This window comes from Tachypleus tridentatus, chromosome 1 (assembly GCF_004210375.1).
Source record: "Tachypleus tridentatus isolate NWPU-2018 chromosome 1, ASM421037v1, whole genome shotgun sequence".
Taxonomy (NCBI): domain Eukaryota; kingdom Metazoa; phylum Arthropoda; class Merostomata; order Xiphosura; family Limulidae; genus Tachypleus; species Tachypleus tridentatus.
The window spans coordinates 41,292,145-41,312,278 of NC_134825.1; the positions used below are offsets into that span (position 1 = coordinate 41,292,145).

General features: G+C 33.9%; 1 protein-coding gene across 16 annotated transcripts in view; it reads left to right on the forward strand.

The window, feature by feature from the left end:
• The window catches only part of LOC143246811 (exocyst complex component 6-like), a 79,721-nt gene that overhangs the window by 7,673 nt on the left and 51,914 nt on the right, over positions 1 to 20,134 (forward strand). For 3 of the 16 annotated variants that reach the window (XM_076494033.1, XM_076494024.1, XM_076494066.1), the window contains exon 4: positions 6,575 to 12,869. The exons of 1 other annotated variant lie outside the window; for it this stretch is intronic. In XM_076494033.1, the coding sequence (XP_076350148.1) occupies positions 6,575 to 6,697 (123 nt within the window). In that variant the 3' untranslated portion in view covers positions 6,698 to 12,869. Of the gene's footprint in view, positions 1 to 990; positions 1,304 to 2,180; positions 2,287 to 5,686; positions 5,844 to 6,570; positions 12,870 to 20,134 lie in introns of those variants that run through there. 12 more of the 16 variants (XR_013026180.1, XR_013026194.1, XR_013026196.1 and 9 more) reach the window with 8 other exon arrangements.

Here is a 20,134-nt window from a genome sequence, read left to right on the forward strand (position 1 = left end):
GTGAATCTCTTAAAAAAATTTCAAAACAACTTTGTAATTTTTTTTTATTAATAACCAATATTTTAATTCATTTTTCTATTTCCGGTATATTAGTATTGTTCCCTATATATTAATATCACCTATATTTTATTCATTTTTTTTATTTCCCATATATTAGTTTTTGTTACCTGCATATTAATATCACCTATATTTTTATTAATTTTTCTATTTCTCATATATTAGTATTGTTTCCTCTATATTTCTTCACATTATCATTTTCTGTAATTCCCATTCCTTTTTATTTTTCTATTCTGTGAAAACTGTTTTAACATTTTTTTAACTGTTATCACTGCCATCTTTCATGTAATGCACACATTTTTTTATGTACATCTAAACATGACAGGAATGTCTTCTGTTATTATTGACATAAATGACATCAACATCTGTACTTGTAATGTGCCCTACTAATCATTGCTCTATATTATCCTGAAAAAAGAACAGTCAATCTAGTTAAAATATTTTATGTCACCTTTATTGGGTTATATGTTGTACTGATAAAAATTTAAACACTCATTCAGTTTCACATGCACATAAATAGTCAAAGGATTGGTAGGTTAGTTTGGCCTGCTTGAAATGAATAGTGTATTTTGTTCAGTTTAAATTCTTGCTCTTGCTCAGTATGTTAGTTATTGATATTTCTTTTCCAAAAGTTTAGTTATGCATTTGAAAGCCACGCTGTGTGACATTGAATAGATTCAAAATAGTTATTGGTATCTGAATAGACCTATTTGCTAAAAAGTTCCACCAGTCTATAGAAATACAGAGATAAAAGTTACAGTTTTGTAAATCACCTTTTGAGTATATGTATAAAGATTGGCTCTGCTTACTGTTAATAGGAAGATTTTGAATTTTTCATGAAACATTAAGTTATGAAGTACTTTATAAAAATGATAAACGTAGCATGAGATAGACTTAAAATTGAAATAACTTTATTTTAACTAAACATTTTAGTAAACTGAAAACATTGAAGATCTACATGTTGCATTCTTTGGAAATAAGAAGCTTTATGGCTGTCGGGTATTTACAGTGTTAAAGAGTATAATGTGTGTGGTAGAAGGAACACTCTAAATGTCCCTCTGGTGTTAATATATATAATAAACAGTTTGTGTCATGCTTCTTTGTTTTAATAGTAATGGTCTACAATTTATATCATTGTTTTGTAACAAAACTCCCAATTGATATTGTCAGGTCAACTATGGTATTTATGTTGTGAATGTTTAATATACATATTGGTTTGTTTTTTATACTTGTTAACTTTGGTGATACGACAAAGCAATTTAATTCAGAAATTATTTAGATTTAGAATTGATATTTTGTCTTTATTGAGTTTAGAGTAAGTTATTGCACAGTACATTTTTAAGCTTAATTATAAAACAAATAATACCCTAGGCTCACTTATTGCACCATGATAAGTTAGATAGCATTTTATTTATATTTTTTCAGTTGTTTATTAACATTGAGGTATAGACAAAAGTAAGATAAAAGTTACCAAGGGTTTCAGTGGAGTAGTGTTTCAACTAAGCCTTTGTTACAATAATGTTTTACACCCAATGCTTATATTTAGGCCATTAAATACACCTTCTGTTACTAATGTTAAGATCAGATGATAGCTAGTTGTGTCTAAGTGTGAATGTAAAGTACGTAATTCCCTCTAGTCTTACACTGTTAAATTAGGGATAACTAGTTGTGACTTCCCTCCAGTCTTACATTGTTAAATTAGGGATAGCTAGCTGACTTCCGTCTAGTCTTACACTGTTAAATTAGGGATAGCTAGTTGACTTCCGTCTAGTTTTACATTGTTAAATTAGGGATGGCTAGTGCAGATAGCCCTCCTGCATGAAATTCAAAAACAAACAAATAAACGTAATTAAAGATGTATTAACTGTGGAAACTCTACTAAGTAAAATAGTTACATATATTTTTCGATATCACATCATCCAATTATTTTAGTTTTGTCACAGAGTCCATCAGTCTCCTTTCACTAAAACTGATTTCTTATTATTACTTTCTGATTTATGGTGTACAATTCCTTCTTCATGTAATTTTTGTTAGTTAATTTACATATAACAGTTTACTTTATTTTGGTGCACTGGAATTTTTCTTGCAGAATTTTTGTTGTTATATTTTCTTATAACTTCTAGATCTTTTCTTGACATGGGACTGGGCAACCTACTTTCATGACTATGGACAAGAAAATAGTAAGTATTTAAGGGTAAACCCACAAGTTGCTGTAGTTCTGCTTGAAAAGTAAGTGGAACATATAAGTAATCAAAGTTAATTTTAAATGTCACTATTACACTGCTTTATTATAAATTGTTAAAGTCTTTCCAATAATTGTTATGCATCTTTTGATTTTTAAAAAAGGAAAAAGAAAACGTATAGTTACCTGAAACATTGTATGTTTAGTTACCTAGTTATGTGTTGCCCTTAAGAAACCTGATACTATTGATGTCTTACTCCAAGACAAGTCCTGCAAGATGTCATGTTTCATTTTTTAAATTAAAAGTTAAGTCTTATTTAGTTTCTCAACTAGCCTTTGACAGATGTAAATACAAATTTAGAAAGAATGAAGGTAAGATGATAAATAGTTGTAGACTGTGAATAAAGTAATGTTTTATTTTTTTCTTTCTTTAATGTTAGTTTATTTTTAGTATTGGTTAAATTGTTTGATATATATATATATATATATTTGTTTATGAAGATTATTTTGCATTGTTATCTTAAGATATGTGTTGAGAACAAAACTAAACCTTCTAAGCAGCTGAATCTTGTGTTTGGGATTATAGCAAAAAATTTGCTTGCATTGAGGGTTCCATGACACCCTTCTGATCATCATAAGTATGGTGATATGTTAGACGTACATAATATTCATTACTCATTTAATTTTTATTTGAACTATATAGGTATTTTGTTTTGAGACAGAAGTTGGAAAAAGTTGTAGATTTTATTACCAAAAAGTTTCTCTCCATAGATGTTTTTTATCATTGTAATATATTAAACATAACCTGAGAATTCTCTGTATTAATACCATAATTATTAATGAATCAATTTTAACTGTCGAGAGTTTAATAATAGTTGAATGTCTGTTGTGTAGTCAGTTAATCATACATGCATACAATTTGCACATATTCACAAGATGATAGGTTCCAATGCTTCAAATTAAATAAACATTCTTAGATTTTCATCTCCACGTGTAATGTGAGAGTAATAAAACATTGAATACAAAGTAGATAAATATTGTCAATATATTATTTTTCTAAGGTAGATAGAAATAAAATCTTAAATTTATGGTATAATGTTTATAACTAAAATTCTATTTTACATTTTGAAGTTAATGATCATGAATGTGTTAGTTAATTTAGCCATAATTAGGTTCATTTAATAGAAAACCACTTAAATTCAGAATGTTTGTTTATTCATATATTTAACAGTGCTTACCACAAATTTGCACAATTAATTGATACTTTCTTGCATATAAATATGATAGTTTTCCTTAACTTTTTATTTTATGATAACTAGGTGTCTAGGCTTTTTATAATGAAAGAACATCTCATATCTGTTAAAGCATGTCTTGTTAGTTGGCATAACTAAGAATATAGATACTTGTAGGAATATCATGAAGTATATATTTTGTATAGGTTGATCTGTAAGTAATTTTGAAAATTTTATATTTAAGGCTGTTCTATGTGTAAGCATCTTTATAATGGAAGTTATATATGGCTTTAACTATCAGCTTTGAGTTGTACTTATGAGATAAAATTCATGTTTTTTGTTTATGTGTTGAAATATCCTTAAGTCATTGAATCAAAGTAATTTTTTAGAAAGATGTAAAGCATATAAGTGTTTGAGTAATTTTGCACAGTAATTATATGTTTAGAAGTTACACTGTACACAAAAGATGCTTCTATACTACAATAAAAATACAACTGTTCATGAGTAGTTTGTTGATCCTGATTCTAAAAATTGTTGAATATTACTGATCACCTCTAGTTTTTGAGCTATGTTAGGTTTATTCTAAATATTCTGATATATTGTGAAAATAACTCTCTCTGATAACTTTATTTATTTGTTAAAAATTGCATTTAAGAATGTTCAAAAACTGAAAATACACTGAAGCTATGTTTAAAACTTTCATCATGGTATTATTTTTTATTTCTTTTTACAAAATACTTGACTGACTTGTTGCATCTTTTATGTATGTTGTTAGTTTCATGCTATAAGAATCAACAGTAATCTTCCGTCATCACAGGATTCCACTGTCTTTCTTGATGTTACTGTTCTATTATAGACATATCTTGAGGGAAGTGCTCACCAAGATTATTGCTCACTGCACCTAGATCTGCTTAATTAAAAGTGTGAGAAGTGTAACTTTTGTGACATCTTGGACCCAGTTTTCCTCTTGTTCTCAGGGATATCATTAATTGTCACAACATAGTTTTCATCTCTGTAAATTCCTAAGAAAATTTTAACAACCAGTTTGAGTGATTTCCTAGCAGTAAGTTCTTTCTGACTGAGTAATGTTTCAAAATCACCATTCATCAGCACTTCCCAAATCTGTGGCCCAACAAAGATACCACCTTTTAGTTTTTACTTCACTAACTTTTTGAAACTTATAAGACAGATGGAGTGATGGAAGAAACATATCTTGATGATTCACTGAAAGTTGGAACTCAACTTTCTGTTTTCCTGGAACGTAATTCTCTCACTGGCCATTCCATTTTTTTTAAATGAATTTTATGATATCGGCTATCCCAGACAGACAAAAAGCTACAGTGTTTGGTATACTCAATTTATGGACTGAGCAGTAGTGGATATTTGATTGCTTCAGGTATAAGCTGCATGTTCTGTTATGTTCACAGCATTAATAACAGGAACCAATGGCTCAGTGTTCCCATTATGTAAAAGCACAGTTTTCACACTAACTTTAGATGTATTGGTAAAATGTTTTCTTTCTTGAGAGTATAATCACTACTTGATTCTTCAATTAGTGCATCAACATTTGTACAGAAACACAAAGTATCTTGCATGCTGTAGTGAGAAGCAAGACTTTTATGATAAATTCCAATGCCGTAAATGAAATTTCCCCATGCTGTTTCAGTATAAAACAAGTCACAAATCTGATCATTTAGCTCATCTTGTGTGATCAGATGAGGCAGTTTATGCTGAGATGCCACAGGGGTAAAATTACTAAATGAAGGAAGTAAAGATGATTCATTGTCTTTTTTGCAGTATAACTTCTATTTCCCACTTTGCTGCTGGACACAAGAAAATCATCCCCATGAGATACTGGTTTCATCACAGATGCAATCTCTGGATATTTAGTGTATTGTTTAGTTTTGTCTGAATATCCAGAAATATCAATGCAAAAATAACAGTTAGTTTGATGATCTTTGGGCTCACACTGTATCATTGAAATTGTCAATGACACAATTGCTCTTCTTTTATTTAGCCACTGTGTGAAGCCAGATTTGGAAACTGTTCAACACAAATGTAGCATAAACTGTTTAGGTGGTTTTTGGACTTTACTTGAAGTGAAAGCAGCCAGTACATCAAATAATTATCTAAAAAGTATAAAAGAATTATGTTTAGAGAACTAGTTTAAAATATTTTAAAAACAAAATTTTTATTTTATTTGATTATATCACAGGTATGATGTGAGGAAGATGGACTTTGTTTTGAGTGTGCAGAGCCAGACAAAGTAACCAACTGAGTGAGTGAGTGAAAAGCAGTTGAGAGAGAGGTGTATCACTCTGCCCATTTTAAGCTCAGTTGAGGGACTCCTCAAATGTTCCTGGGCAGAAAAGGTGAGCATGGGAATGAAGCAAAATTGGTGCAAGTCATTATAATTTTATCAAGAACAAGTAGCACATATGAACAATATATATGGAGTTTTACACCAATATAACACAGTTACTGTTCGAAGTTATCAAAAATGTATTACTTTTGTCCATTAAACTTTCTATGTAAACTTAATTTCACAGTATAAACCTATTGAACTGAGCTGATTGTATGGTATTACACATATTGTTGATAAAATGGTGAGATACTACAGTATCTTAAAATCTAGAGGTGTTGGACAAATTCTGATTACATATCTGAAACCAAAACTATTTAATTACCAAGAATCACTTGAGTTTTCTCTAGTAGCAAATGATTTGTTATGCAGTGTTACCTAGAACATTGTTTAGGGCAAATTTGTGTTATAAAGATAAAAAGTTTGTTGTTTTTTTTTACTTTACAATGGTGTGTTTACACTTTATATTTTATAATGCATGCTTTTGAACCAATTTCAATGTTTATTTATTTGTGAAAAGTGTATTACTACCTTTCAAGTTGTTTTAGAAATAAAATTATTGCTAAAAAATACAAGTTTCAAATAATGCAACATTTTTTCAAAGGGTCTTATTTTTTTTAGGTAGGTCTTGTTCAGGTTTGTGAATGAAAAGGATAATATAATTTACTAATTTTTTAAAATATTATTAATTTGACCTATCCATACTTTTAGTGTGAATTAATGTTCTTTACTCCCTTAAAGGTGAGAGAAGCAGACAAGAAGAAAAATGTATTTTCAGCATTAAAAAAGAATCAACGAGACAAGAAGAAGTTGGTAGAAACTGTCCTAAAACAGTTCAGACAGTTAACATCAAACAGTGATTAGTATAATTGTACTTAATTCTTCTCTTTGTTACATATTTTAGTTTCCTATAATTACTGGCTTGATGGAAAGTATCCATTCAGTTTTTTGTGTGTTTAATGAATAAGTAAAATGTGACTGTTCAATGTCAAGAACATTGATATCAATTATTCTGAGAAGTGAGTGAACCAGGCTTTCAGTTAACATTAATAAAATATAAAGATTCTTATCATTACCACAGTTTTGTTAAAAATGGATCGTTCTAGCAGCAGAGCTTTCCATATTAATGTCTGCCATAAAGGGAAATTAGGCCAAGAAATGCACTTTCTACTTATTTCTAACAAAATATATTGACCAGTTTTTGATTATTTGGCTATATAGTTTTAAAATTTTGTGAGAGACAAAAACGTTTATGACACTAAATTATTAAAATTATTTGACCCATGTGTTGCTTTATTTCTCAGTTTTAAATCGCTTTTGTTTAGCCCATTTATTGTGTTATAGAATAGGAAAGAGTGTGATTCTGAGGGAAGTTTGATATTATAATTAAATTGTGATCGTAACACAAATAATAAAAAAAGACATTAAACACGAGTCAGGGTTATAGTTCTCTTCTAATTTTCCATATTTAATAGCTAGCTCATAACTGTTTTGTTTCAAGGTAGTATATAGATAGTAGAAAATGAACTTGAATCATCTTATAAACTGTTGTTGTGACACAACTGAATTCCTTGTGTTTTCTGAATATAACTTAACAACTAATTGTAAAGTTACATACAGATATTAGAATATAAACAAACCTTGTGGTCTAATAAATAGCAGCTATGATAGATCTAAACTGTCTTCTTTATGATTCAACACACTGATATAGTTGTGTTAAGAGAGTCATCTGTATAAACAATATCTGTAAAGATGTGTTTTCAAAACAAACACCAAGGACCTTTATGAGATTTTTAGAATGGTACTTAATACAGTTTCTCAAGTGTTGTCCCAGTTATTACTGGAATAAAGATCTTCATGTGGATGCAAAGTAAAATTGTCAACCTGGTATGTGGTGAAGTAAAATGGTAAGCAGACAATACAGGAGAGAACAGTTAGTATTATGTACAATAATTTAGGTATAGTTGACTGGTATGCTGTAACATAATGAAGGGAACTAATAATACATTGTGTTGTAATAATCCAAAATGGCCAGATGATTGTTACTATACCACAACTGCTGCAACCTAATGGCAAACACTAGAAAAACACAGTACTATGACAAGGAAATAAAATGGTAATGTGATTGTTACCCTGCTAATATGGTATACTCTAATATAGTGGGAGATGCTAAAAACAAACAAACAGTACCACAACCATGAAAAAGTGGCTAAATGATTGTCACTGTGCTGTACCTTGATGTTGCTATAAGGTGACTGTTTTGTGGTGCTAAATAATTTGACAAAGTTGTTTACCAAACTAATGGAGAAGAGCATATGATGTTACTACTATAGAATAATTCAGTTTGTTTGTTATATATACAAAACAAATATGTCTGTAGTAATATTACACAGTAGTATAATTTGTTTGTCATTGTATAAACAGACTTTTCATCCTCTACTTACATCAGACAGTTATAGCTGGCAGCTGATTTTTACTTAATATTAAACCCATTTACGTGCTGCGTATCTGAAAGCCAGTGTTCAGTTTATTTTGAAATAAATCTCACACATCTCATGCTTTTAAAAAATGTTTGGTAGGATAGTCTACAAATAGGAAAAGAAATTTCAAAGATTTTTAAAAATGGGAATAATGTTTGACATGTTTCTCTAATAATTTGACACTGAAAGAAGTTAGTTGTGCTTAACTTTTATGAAACATTTAAAATTGTGCCTTTTACTTGTCATATAAGTATGCTACTGGTTGAATTGTAATTGACTAATTAGATAAAATAATTATCAGCTATGTTGTACTGTACATTTTAGGCTCATAATGAATGATACATCATCAGGTTATTATGGGGTATAATTTTCAACAGTTTTTGTACTTTACATTAAATAAACCCCACTATCTGGTAGATGGTGTAGTTAAATACTTTTCCTTTGCAAAGAGGTTTTAGTGGAATAGTCCATTTCAGTTAATAATAAGGTAATATAATTTACTTTGTTTGTGTGAATAATACATACTTCATGAAAATATGTTAAGATCCATTTTTTTTCATAATTACAGTCATTAAGTGTTGCTTTTTTAAATATCATTCATGCTTTTTCATTTATAAATTTGACTGCTCATTAAGGGGTTCTTTTTTTTTTTGTCTCTTACACTATACTGTTTCTGCTTCTGTTTGTTTAATTTATTTGTTACATGAAATAGAAATACCAATTTTGAAGGTCCCAAACTTGTAGATGTTTACAGCACTAGAACTACTAGTAACATTTGTTAATGAAGAAGAATTTTTGTAACATTACTCCTGTTACTGATTGTAAACAGAAGGCTTAGTACTCGTGATTTGCATATTATTTTATGTTAGTACAAATACAATACTACATCATGTAGTTGTTGTTTTTTAATTCATGGAATACCTATCATGTATCATATCAGATACTGAAGAGATTCAGACAAATAAAAAGGGTACAGAACAATATAAAATTCTAGCAAAAGATAGCCATGTTTAGATAGTGAGTAAAAAACTTTCATGTTTTGTTTTTTTTTTTGTTGTGAAAAAAAGTCAGAGTGGCCTTTTAACTAATATAAAACAATTTGTTTATGATAGTGCAAGTTCCCTTGCACAGGCCTTCAACAGTTACAAAGATTAGTGATAAGGGTTAAAATTTTCTGTGACCATCAGTTGTCTTAAGGGTTCAAAATATTTGTAAGCTAATAACCATCATGAAGGGTGGAAATTTCTGTAAGGTATCAGCCCCTGTGTTTCTTAAATGTTTTCATAAAAACTCGTAGTTGTTTAAAATCCATTTTGTCAGGTTGAACTTCAGTGTTCACATCATGATTCAATCTGCTTACTCTTGAATGTTCACCATTTAGTTGTTTCTTGTCCCAGCCTTTTGTATTACTTTGTTTTGACCATAGGCAATTTTTTTTTCAGAATTGTATGTTACTGTGGACATGAATAATTAGTGTAAATATGTGTATATTGCTTTGATGTTTTGAACTATGAAGTGCCTCTTTATGTTTAGTTTTACACTTCTGGAAACAGCTAAAACCATTTAACTCAATTGGGATTTTAACACTCGTTAAAAGGTTATAAAATTTGATAATATTGTCATGCTTTTGCTTTTGTGTTAATGATAAATATTGATCAGAGAAACTAACTTTAAAACATAATATTTATAAGTATATTTCAAATAAAACAAGTCAGAACTATTTTTGTGTGTGTGTGTGTGTTTGGAAAATATTTTATTAATCATTATAAACTTATAACTGCTACAAAGAAACTGTATAACATACTTATTTTTCTGGTTGTGTTAGATGTTGATATTTTTCAGTTTGAAGAAATCAAGTTTTGTGGAATGTTTTTTTGTTTAGTAACTAAGAAAGATATTTATCTGCACAGTACGTTGTAATTTTTTTTTGTTTGTGGGGTACATTTTTATTTCCACAGAATAGTTTATTGTAACTATCTGTCCATACCTTTATTGCTGAGTTTTTGGGAGATAGTTTTCAAGTGCCTTTTGTGTGCAAACCAAACAATTTCCATAAAATCAGTTTATAAATTTTTGGTAAATTTATCCTATTTAATAATACCATTTTTTTGCTTGAGTTGTATATAGAGCTATATTTATATGTTTATGTACACAGTATATTTATTATTTGTTTTGGTTTCTGAAAATATTGGATGGATGATTGGATAGAATACATTAAAAGTTAATTGTATACTTAGTGTTGTTTTGTTAGCTGGTGTTTATTTTCAATGTTTTAAACAGTAATTTGTTTGTATTTACCAGTACTATATTATATGAAACTATATTGTTTTATCCAATAACAAACAAGCATTCTTCAATAAGATGTTTTTCTGTTGTCAAATATATCAATCCAAACAGTTATGACAAGTTGAGCAGAATGTGTATTTACTGGGATTCATTGAGTGTTTTCATTCTGCTTTGACTCCTTTTCATTTTGTATGCAAAAATGGAAGAATCTTTAAATGTTATGTTCATATTTCAACAGCAATGTTTGTTACTTTAAAATTCTTATCGTAAGTCCACAAGAAATGGCTGAAGCTCACAACTAAAATTCAAAGTATTCAAAATTATCATTCCTATTTTAAAATTTAATAATTAACTACTTAAGGAAATACAATCATGTAGTTTTCTTTCTTGTAGCACAACTCATCAGATTTTATTGACATGTTGATAGACTTCTACATGTGCACCATTAGTGGCTCTCAGCAGGTTTAACTGATGCTTAATTTCAGTCAATGTTTGCTGCAACATCTCAATATCAGCAGCTCTGGCATTTGTTATACTGGTCTTTAGCTCTGAGATGTTTGCTGTAGATGATACATGATGTCCTTAGCAAACCACCTTACATTTTTTGTTATGTTGCACCACAGTTACTGACTTGGTCTATACAAGCTAACCAATGTATTTGTATATTACAAAAAAAAACAACCTTTTCACTGATATAGGATTGTAATCCAATGTTGAAGAACCTTGTTTTTTTGGTTGTTGTTGAATATGCAGTTTTGAAAGAAAGTTGTACGAGGGCTGTTAAAAAAATACGCAAACTGACGTCATAAAACAAAATGTACTTTATTTAGAAGTTACAGGTCTGGGACCCCTTCAAAGTACTCTCCTCCCCAACGCACACACTTATCCCAATGGTGTTTCCACTTGTTGAAACAGTGCTGGTACGCTTCTTTTGTAATGTCCTCCAGCTCCTTCGTCGCATTTGCCTTAATCTCGAGAATCGTCTCAAATCTTCTTCCTTTCAAGGGTCTTTTGAGTTTGGGGAACAAGAAAAAATCGCAAGGAGCAAGGTCAGGTGAGTTGGGGGTGGGGAAGAACAGTGATCGAGTGTTTGGCCAAAAACTTACGAGTTCTGAGGCACAAATTTCGCAGCAACGCGGTGCATCTTCAATTTTTTGGTCAAAGTCTCGTAACAAGATCCGACTGATATCCCACACTCTTCAGCAAGCTCCCTGACAGTCAGACGTCGATTTTCTCGCACCAGGGTGTTGATTTTGTCGACGTGTGGGTCGTCAGTTGACGTGGAAGGACGTCCAGGACGCTCATCATCTTCAATGGACTGTCGACCATCCTTAAAACGTTCAAGCCACTTGAAACATGCCGTACGCTTCATAGCAAAATCACCGTAAGCCGTGTTAAGCATAGAAAAAGTTTCAGTCGCAGATTTTCCAAGTTTAACACAAAATTTCACAGCAAGTCGTTGCTCCTTCAGGTCATTCATTCTGAAATCCGCCAAACGAAAAAATCGCACTTCACTTAAAACCGCGTAGCTAATACACAAATGAAGATATCTGCAATCGGGAAATGGCGTCGTAATCAGCTGATCTGTGCGAACCTAGCGACACCAAGCGGGTTCCCCTGGAACCAACTGGAGCCGCGCAATTCAAACAGTCCGCGTATTTTTTTAACAGACCTCGAAGTTATAATCATTTTAATTTTTTTAACAAGATATCATGATGACTCAAGGTTGACTGTGTTTTTCTTTTAATCCCAGGACTCCATAGATTGAGCTGGTTTTAGCAACTCTTTATACTTTCAGTCTCATTATAAAATCTGCATGCCTATCTAAGTACCCCAACTTTGCAATGCCTTCGTATATCACTGGATTGAAATGTTATTTTATTTAATAGAGAAATCTATATTATCCTAATTAAATGTCATTTTTGTGTCAGGATGAAAATGATAATAAAATCAAAGGATTTCGTTTTCAATGTTTACATATGTATTATAACTTCATCTTTATTTCAGTTCTTCATTAATGACATAGGAAAATCATGTTTTTTAACTATATTATAACAGTAATGGTATATTATTTAAAAGATTTGGAAGCTGATTTGAATAGAATAAAGGGAGAATTGATTATTTGTTAAATCATGATTTTTCCAAGTCTTTAATTTATGAAGTTACGTTTAAATGAACAGTTGTATATTTCTGCACAATAATCTTACTTGTTTTGTATGTACTACATATGTAAAAATAGCCCCTTGTTAAATAAATTTGGTACGAATTCACAGAACATATGCTTTTCTTGTTAATATTAAGTAGTTATAAACAATGCACCACAAATCCAGTGGAAGCAACTGTGATAATCTGAAATTTAATTATAACACACAGACTCTGATCTGTGCAAAACTATTGGTGCTGGATTTAGTTTTCTGAAAGACGTGTGTAGCTATTTTTCAAAATTAATTTACAGCGGGAAAAACATACGCACAAGAAATGATGAAAAGCTTTGAGAACGTTACAAAGCTGCAGGAAACTTTCACAACACGTTTTGACTATTACAAAACAATCTGTGTGTAGCCTACCAAGCAGAAAATGGAAACGAGAATGCAGAGATGTCTGTGCTTCGTGTTATATTTGCTTGGTGGTTCTCTGTGCACAAGGTAAAATAAAATGCAATGCAATTATTCCATGAAACAGTAAATGAGTTCCTTAAACAGAAACTCTACAAGAAGTGATGCTTTAAGCTTAGTTTGTCATGTGACTCAATGTGTTACAATTTAGAATGTTTATAAATATAATGTAGTGAAATGTAAATTACAGGAATGTTAGGTATATAACATTTGCATACTTCAACACTCTTGTCCCCTTATTTTAGGCTTGTTTTCAAGACAACTTTAATTTACATTTATCCCCAATTAACATGTTACAATGCAGCCCATGAAACAAGACTCGCATATGATGTTCTCATGAAACTAAAAATAATTGTCATAGAAAATAAAAACCCTTGTTCAACTTAAATACAATAAAAGACGTTAAAACTTGCAATAAGTAACATATAAGGAAAAACAAATGTTTACAATGCTATAAAAGTGGAAATTCCTTCTAATACAAGAAGTTTAGATTAAATGTAACATGTTGAAATCGCAATAGAAACAACAAATTTGAAAAGAAACGTGAAAATGACTGTAAACATCAATGTATGAAATAACACCGCAATGTTGATTGTGCGTTTACCAAGAGTGAAATAGAAGCAATCAACAAATTAAAACTTAAAGCTAAACAGTTAATAATACAGCAATATATATTGTATAACAGAATTAAACTCAATGATTGAACTTCGACAACAATATTAATATTGTAAATACATAAAACATTTAACAAAAAAAGGAACTTATTTTAAAATACAAGAATTTAACCATGTGTATTATGTACATATGCATAGATATTGAAGAAAAAAAGGCAGTGAAAAATAATAATTTTAAAAGTAGAATAGCTTATTTATATTTACACGGGAAAAACAACGAACGTTAACTCATAAACGATTAAAGACTTATAAACTTGCAAGGCGCGTTAAAAAAGCTGAACAACAGTATGTGTGTGTGTGTGTGTGTACATATAAGTAAATCCATGGAAAAATAAAGGAAATCAAACATAAAAAGCATACATATACATAAAGTGCTTAAATTAAGTGTTGGTTGGAAGGAAGCAGGATGTGAGTGAAGCACTTGAATTTGAAAAAAAAAAAAACGTAAACCATTCGTGTGTAATTTTAGATTACATGTGACTGAAATAGTCATTCTGAATTTTTATAGTTTATTAACTAAATGTGTAATAATCACACAATCTCACATTTTCTTATTGTAGAAGCAGAACAAAAAGTGTATTATAGCTGTGATTGTTTCACAATTTTGGTGTGGAATGTTTAAAAACGAGTGGTGTTTAATTAGGAGGTTTCGCAGGTTACACAAAGGAAATTTGAAAATTTTTAGATTATAAAATGTATTTTTAACTTTAATACTTTGGTCTACTTTCATCATTTTTATAGTCATGATCAAGTTCACAGTGTAGATCGTTTTTTTTTGTCAATTTTTTAAAAAGTAATTTAGAGAACTATGCAAGAGTTTGTTGGCTGTGGTTTGTATATTTGTACATAAATTTTCACAATGTACCACAAGAGACTTTGTGTGCTGCAGTAATTATTAAGTTTTGTGTTGATTGTATTTTATTTATGTGTTTCAGTCCTATGCTTAACCATACTGGAAATGCATATTCGATAGTATATATGTTTTGTAGATTTTTATTATGTTGTCTGGTGAGGTTCCTTGGTTTTTGCCGGTTAGATTATTTGCATAACTTGTGCGTCTCTAGTTTTTTTTTAAATATGTTATTTGCATGTTTCATCCATGTTAATTTCGTATTGAAGGTTAAATCTAACAGGTTTGTTGTGGTCTGGAGAAGTGTTTCGCTCGTGTGTAATTTGGAAGGATCTCTTTTATGTTTTGTTTGTGAATGTAACTAATTGATTTTTGGTAAGTTTGGTTTAACACAATATTTCTGACAGTATTCTTCAATATTATCTAACAACAGTTGTAGATTTGTCGCTGTTACGGATGGGGTGGGAGCACTTTTTCAGACCACAATATCGTCCGCGAATTGTGATGCATACTCCAAGTTTGGGTGTTTTAAGGGCATATTGATGAACAGAATAGGGCTAATTACCCCTCCTTGGGGACACCAACCTCTGGAATAAAGGAGAAGGTTCCCCTGATGAAATAATAATCAGTGATATCGAGAAAACCCACTTGTAGAGAAATATATGTTAAAACGGCATCGTTAGGTTCACAAAGGATGACTAAAGGTCGAAACGTTGTTCGCTCCTCTACGTAAAATATATTCTCAACCCAAACGAGCCGTTTTTTACATATATAAGGTTCCCCTGACATTCATTTTCCAACTTCTCTTTTCCAGGACTCCTCGGTGTGGATTCCTGTACGTGGTGAGGGGGACCTCCCAGGGAAGGTTCTGTTCTGTCTGGATACCTTCTCTGGGACCTAAACATCCACCCACGTGTTTGCCTGCGTGGCGACCCGTGAGAGGGAGAAGAGGATCCTGGTGGTTGAGGGGTCCAACCCTAACACACTACTTTGGCCTGTAGACGGGCGGCCTTTGGGTGGCCCTCCTTGGGTCAATCGGCTGGTCCACTTGGGCTAGAGTCAACCAAGTACCAGTGTTGGAAGTTCTCAACGGGTGTTGTGGACATTGTGCCTGATGCTGGTGTTTGGGTATAGTGCTCCACATTGTAGTGCGTCCCCTCGTAGGGCTCTATGGTGTGTGGGGTCAGTGGGTACCAAAATTTTTCTTTTTTCTTCTGGATCCTCTTTCAAAAAATTTATATAAAATAGCGACCACGTCATGAAGACTCTGAGCAGAACTCTTCAACATCTGTAACACACGTACCTCATTTTCTGATATTACATTCTCTTTCAGAAAAACCTTTAGGGCAATTGTCCCCCTTTTTATTCAGAAGGGACTAAAGGGTCTTGCTGGCTCTCCAAAGTCAGTAAAGAAGTTTCGATCTGGAGATATATTAGTTGAAACATCCACAACCCACCACAGTAAACTCCTCTCGAATTCAACAGCAATTGGGGATATACCTATTGAGGTTACCCCTCATGCTACCTTGAATTCATCACGAGGAGTTATTGTTGAGAGGGATTTGAAGAACATCCCCGAGTCAGAGATTCTCACTGGTCTCTCCACTCAAGGAGTTTCTGCAGTGAGGCGCATTTCCACTCGCAAAGATGGAGTTACACTGCCAACAAATACCTTCGCTTTGACATTTACATCATCACGTGCACCTGCCACCATCAAGGCAGGTTATCTAATTTTCAGAGTACGGCCATACATTCCAAACCCTCTCCGATGTTTCCAGTGTTAGAGGTTCGGCCACTCAAAGACATCATATCGTGGTTCCCTGACATGTGCTCGTTGTGGTGGCAAGGACCACGATGCCTATAAAGGTGACATGGACCCACATTGCGTCAACTGCAATGGTTCTCACCCTTCCTATTGTCGTTCTTGCCCAAAATGGTTGGAGGAAAAAGAGGTGCAGCGTTTGAAAACGACTCATAACATTAGTTATCCTGAGGCTCGGAAATTGCTGCCCGCCACTCCATCTCGGACATATGCTGCTGCACTTCGTTCCACAACTACAGTGGGAGTGCAGACAGATATCTCTGTGCCTCCAAGAGAATCGTTTTCAGAAAAATGAAAAGCCTTTTGACCTGCATGGTTAAAAAGGTTGATGAATCGACTTTCACACCCATCTCTGTTTCTCCCATACATTCCAACAAACTTCAAGATACATATCCTTCAGTTTCAAATACAGGCATTTCTTCTGATACATCTTTTTCTCCCACCCCAAGAGGCAAAACAATCATTCGTTCGCCCAATTCACCTGCACGTAAATAAAATGGCCACCTTGATACAATGGAACTGTCGAGGTTTTCGTTCTAATCTGGATGATATCAAAACACTGATTGCTTCCTACAATCCTGTATGTCTTTCTTTACAAGAAACATTTCTAAAACCTGCTGATACAGTCACCATTCGGCAGTTTTCTCTGTACAGAAATGACAGGCTGTGTGATGGACTAGTACATGGAGAGGTGGCATTATTGGTTGACTAGCATGTGTCCACCCTGTCTTTGTCACTCAACACACCCTTGGAGGCCGTAGCCATCCGTGTTTCCTTGGGCCATACCATCACTGTTTGTTCTCTCTACCAGTTCCCTGGAGAAACATGTGAATCAATCAGACCTTGATGCTCTCGTTGAACAGTTGCCGTCTCCCTTTATACTCCTGGGGGACTTTAATAAACATCATCCCTCTGGGAAAGTGCTGTTATTGATGGGAGGGGTCGCTCTGTAGAGCGTATGCTCTCTGATCACAATCTTTCTCTTTTCAATACTGGTTCTTCCACTTAATTTCATGCACCTAGTCAGTTATTTACCGCTATTGATCTCTCAATTTGCTCCCCTTCATTATTCTCCCATTTTTCATGGAGGGTTGACAATAATCCACTAGGCAGTAATCATTTTCCTATACTTTTGAGAGAGACTGGCCGAGGCCGATGCCACCCTACCCACGTGCCCCGGTGGAAGCTGGATCAGGCAGACTGGTCCACTTTCACTGCTCTCGCAGAACTTGATCATGCCATCGTGAATCAGCCATAAATAGACGACTGTGTGGCAGCGGTAACTGGCTGTATTATACAAGCAGCTGCTCAGTGTATTCATAAAACCTCGACACGTTTTCCACAATATCCTCGTCCGTGGTGGAATCCTGCTTGCCACAAAGCACGGAAGGCTCATAAACGAGCCTGGGGTACTTTTCATAGATATTCCACACTTTCGAACCGCATCGCTTTTCAACGGGCCCGTGCACATGCTAGGTGGGTAAGACGTCAAAGCCAGAAGGAATCTTGGATTAAGTTCACAACTAGCATATCTTCTACCACCAGTTCCAAGGTCATATGGGACAGGATTCGAAAGGTCAGTGGGCACTACAATTCTGTCCCCCTCTCGATTTCACTTTCTGATGGTCAGGAGGTGGCTGATGTCCGGAGCATTGCTCTAGGTGAAATCTTTTGCCGGGTATCTAGCACTAGCACTTCTGCTTGTTCCTCCACCTTCTTGGCCATCAAGACTCGGGCAGAGCGTTCACTTCTTTCCTTTCGAACTGACTGTCTTTTTGACTATAATTGTCCCTTTACACTGATGGAACTGAAAATGGCCCTTCATCAGTCTGGCAGTACATCTGTTGGACCTGATGATGTACACTATGACATGCTGCACCATCTATCTCCTGCTTCTCTTGATGTCCTTCCAATTGTCTTTAACCAGATCTGGTAGGAGAATGTTTTTCCTGATGCCTGGCGCCAGGCTATTATTTTACCTTTTCTAAGCCAGGGATAGATCCCAAGATACCTTCAAACTACCGTCCAATTGCTTTGACGAGCTGTCTCTGTAAGACCTTAGAAAGGATAGTTAATGCTCGTCTTGTTTGGTTTCTCGAATCAAACAACCTCCTCTCGCCCACCCAGTGTGGGTTCCGACGACAGCACTCCACCACAGACCACCTAATTCGTGTTGAAACATCAATCAGAGAAGCCTTTCTCAAACGCCAACATATTGTATCAATATTCTGTGACATTGAGAAGGCTTATGGCACAATATGGAGGTATGGCGTTTTGCGAGACCTCCATACATATGGGTTACGTGGCTATTTACCCATGTTTATTAAAAAAATTTTAGTGGACAGAAGATTCCAAGTTGTGTGGGTTCGACACTCTCCCGTTTTTTTGTACAGGAACTTGGAGTCCCTCAGGGCTGTGTTTTGAGTGCCATAATTTTCAGTATAAAGATAAATGCCATCACTGAACAACTTCCTCTCACTATTGCGAATGGGTTGTATGTTGACGACTTTCACATCTCATGTCAGTCGTCGAACATGAGATATATTGAGCGGCAACTACAAACTGCCCTCAATAGTGTACTGAAGTGGACTATGGCGAATGGTTTTAATTTCTCTCTCTCTAAAACCGTTTGCATGCACTTTTGCCGCCAACGGGGAATTCACCCTGATCCTGAACTTCATATCGGTGAAGTTTCGCTGCCAGTGGTCCCTGAGACCAAATTCTTGGGGCTTATCTTTGACTGTAAGCTAACCTTTATGCCACACTTAAAGCAGCTGCGGGTCAAATGCACAAGAGCACTGAACATCCTCCGTGTCCTCTCTACTACCAGTTGGGGAGCAGATTGATGTTCTATGTTAAAGGTATATCGTGTTTTTATTCGATCAAAACTCGACTATGGATCAATGGTCTATGGCTCTGCCAGACCCTCGGCCTTAAAGATGCTGGTCCCCATTCATCACCAAGGACTTCGACTCTGCACTGAGGCTTTCTGCACCTCTCCAGTTCAAAGCTTATACGTTGAATCTCATGAACCTTCTCTGCATCTTCGCCGTTTGCAACTATCTTTACTATATTATTCAAAACTTCGTTCCTTACCAAAGCATCCCACCTGGGGATGTGTTTTCCTTTCTCAGTGGGCCGTACTTTTTCAGAACAGACGATCTGCCATTGCTCCGTTTGGCCTTCGCATCCAGGCGCAATTAGATGAATTGGGTCTGTCCTTGAATAACATTGCAGATTTCACGGGTCAGCCCATCCCACCATGGCTTATTACAGTCCCCAAATGTGACCTTTCTTTCAGTCATCTGAAAAAAGCAGATACTCCAGATTGGAAGTACCATCTTTTATTTTATGAACATCTTTCAAACAATCATTCCGTTCCCATTTATACATATGCTTCCAAATCAGGTAATTCAGTGGGCTCTGCTATAGTTTGCTGCGGTTCGGCGGTTGTGCGCAAAATCCCCTCTACAGCTTCTGTGTTCACTGCTGAACTGTATGCCATAATCTCTTGCCCTGGATCATATTGAAGTTGACCAGTACTCCAACTGCACTATTTATACTGACTCGCTTA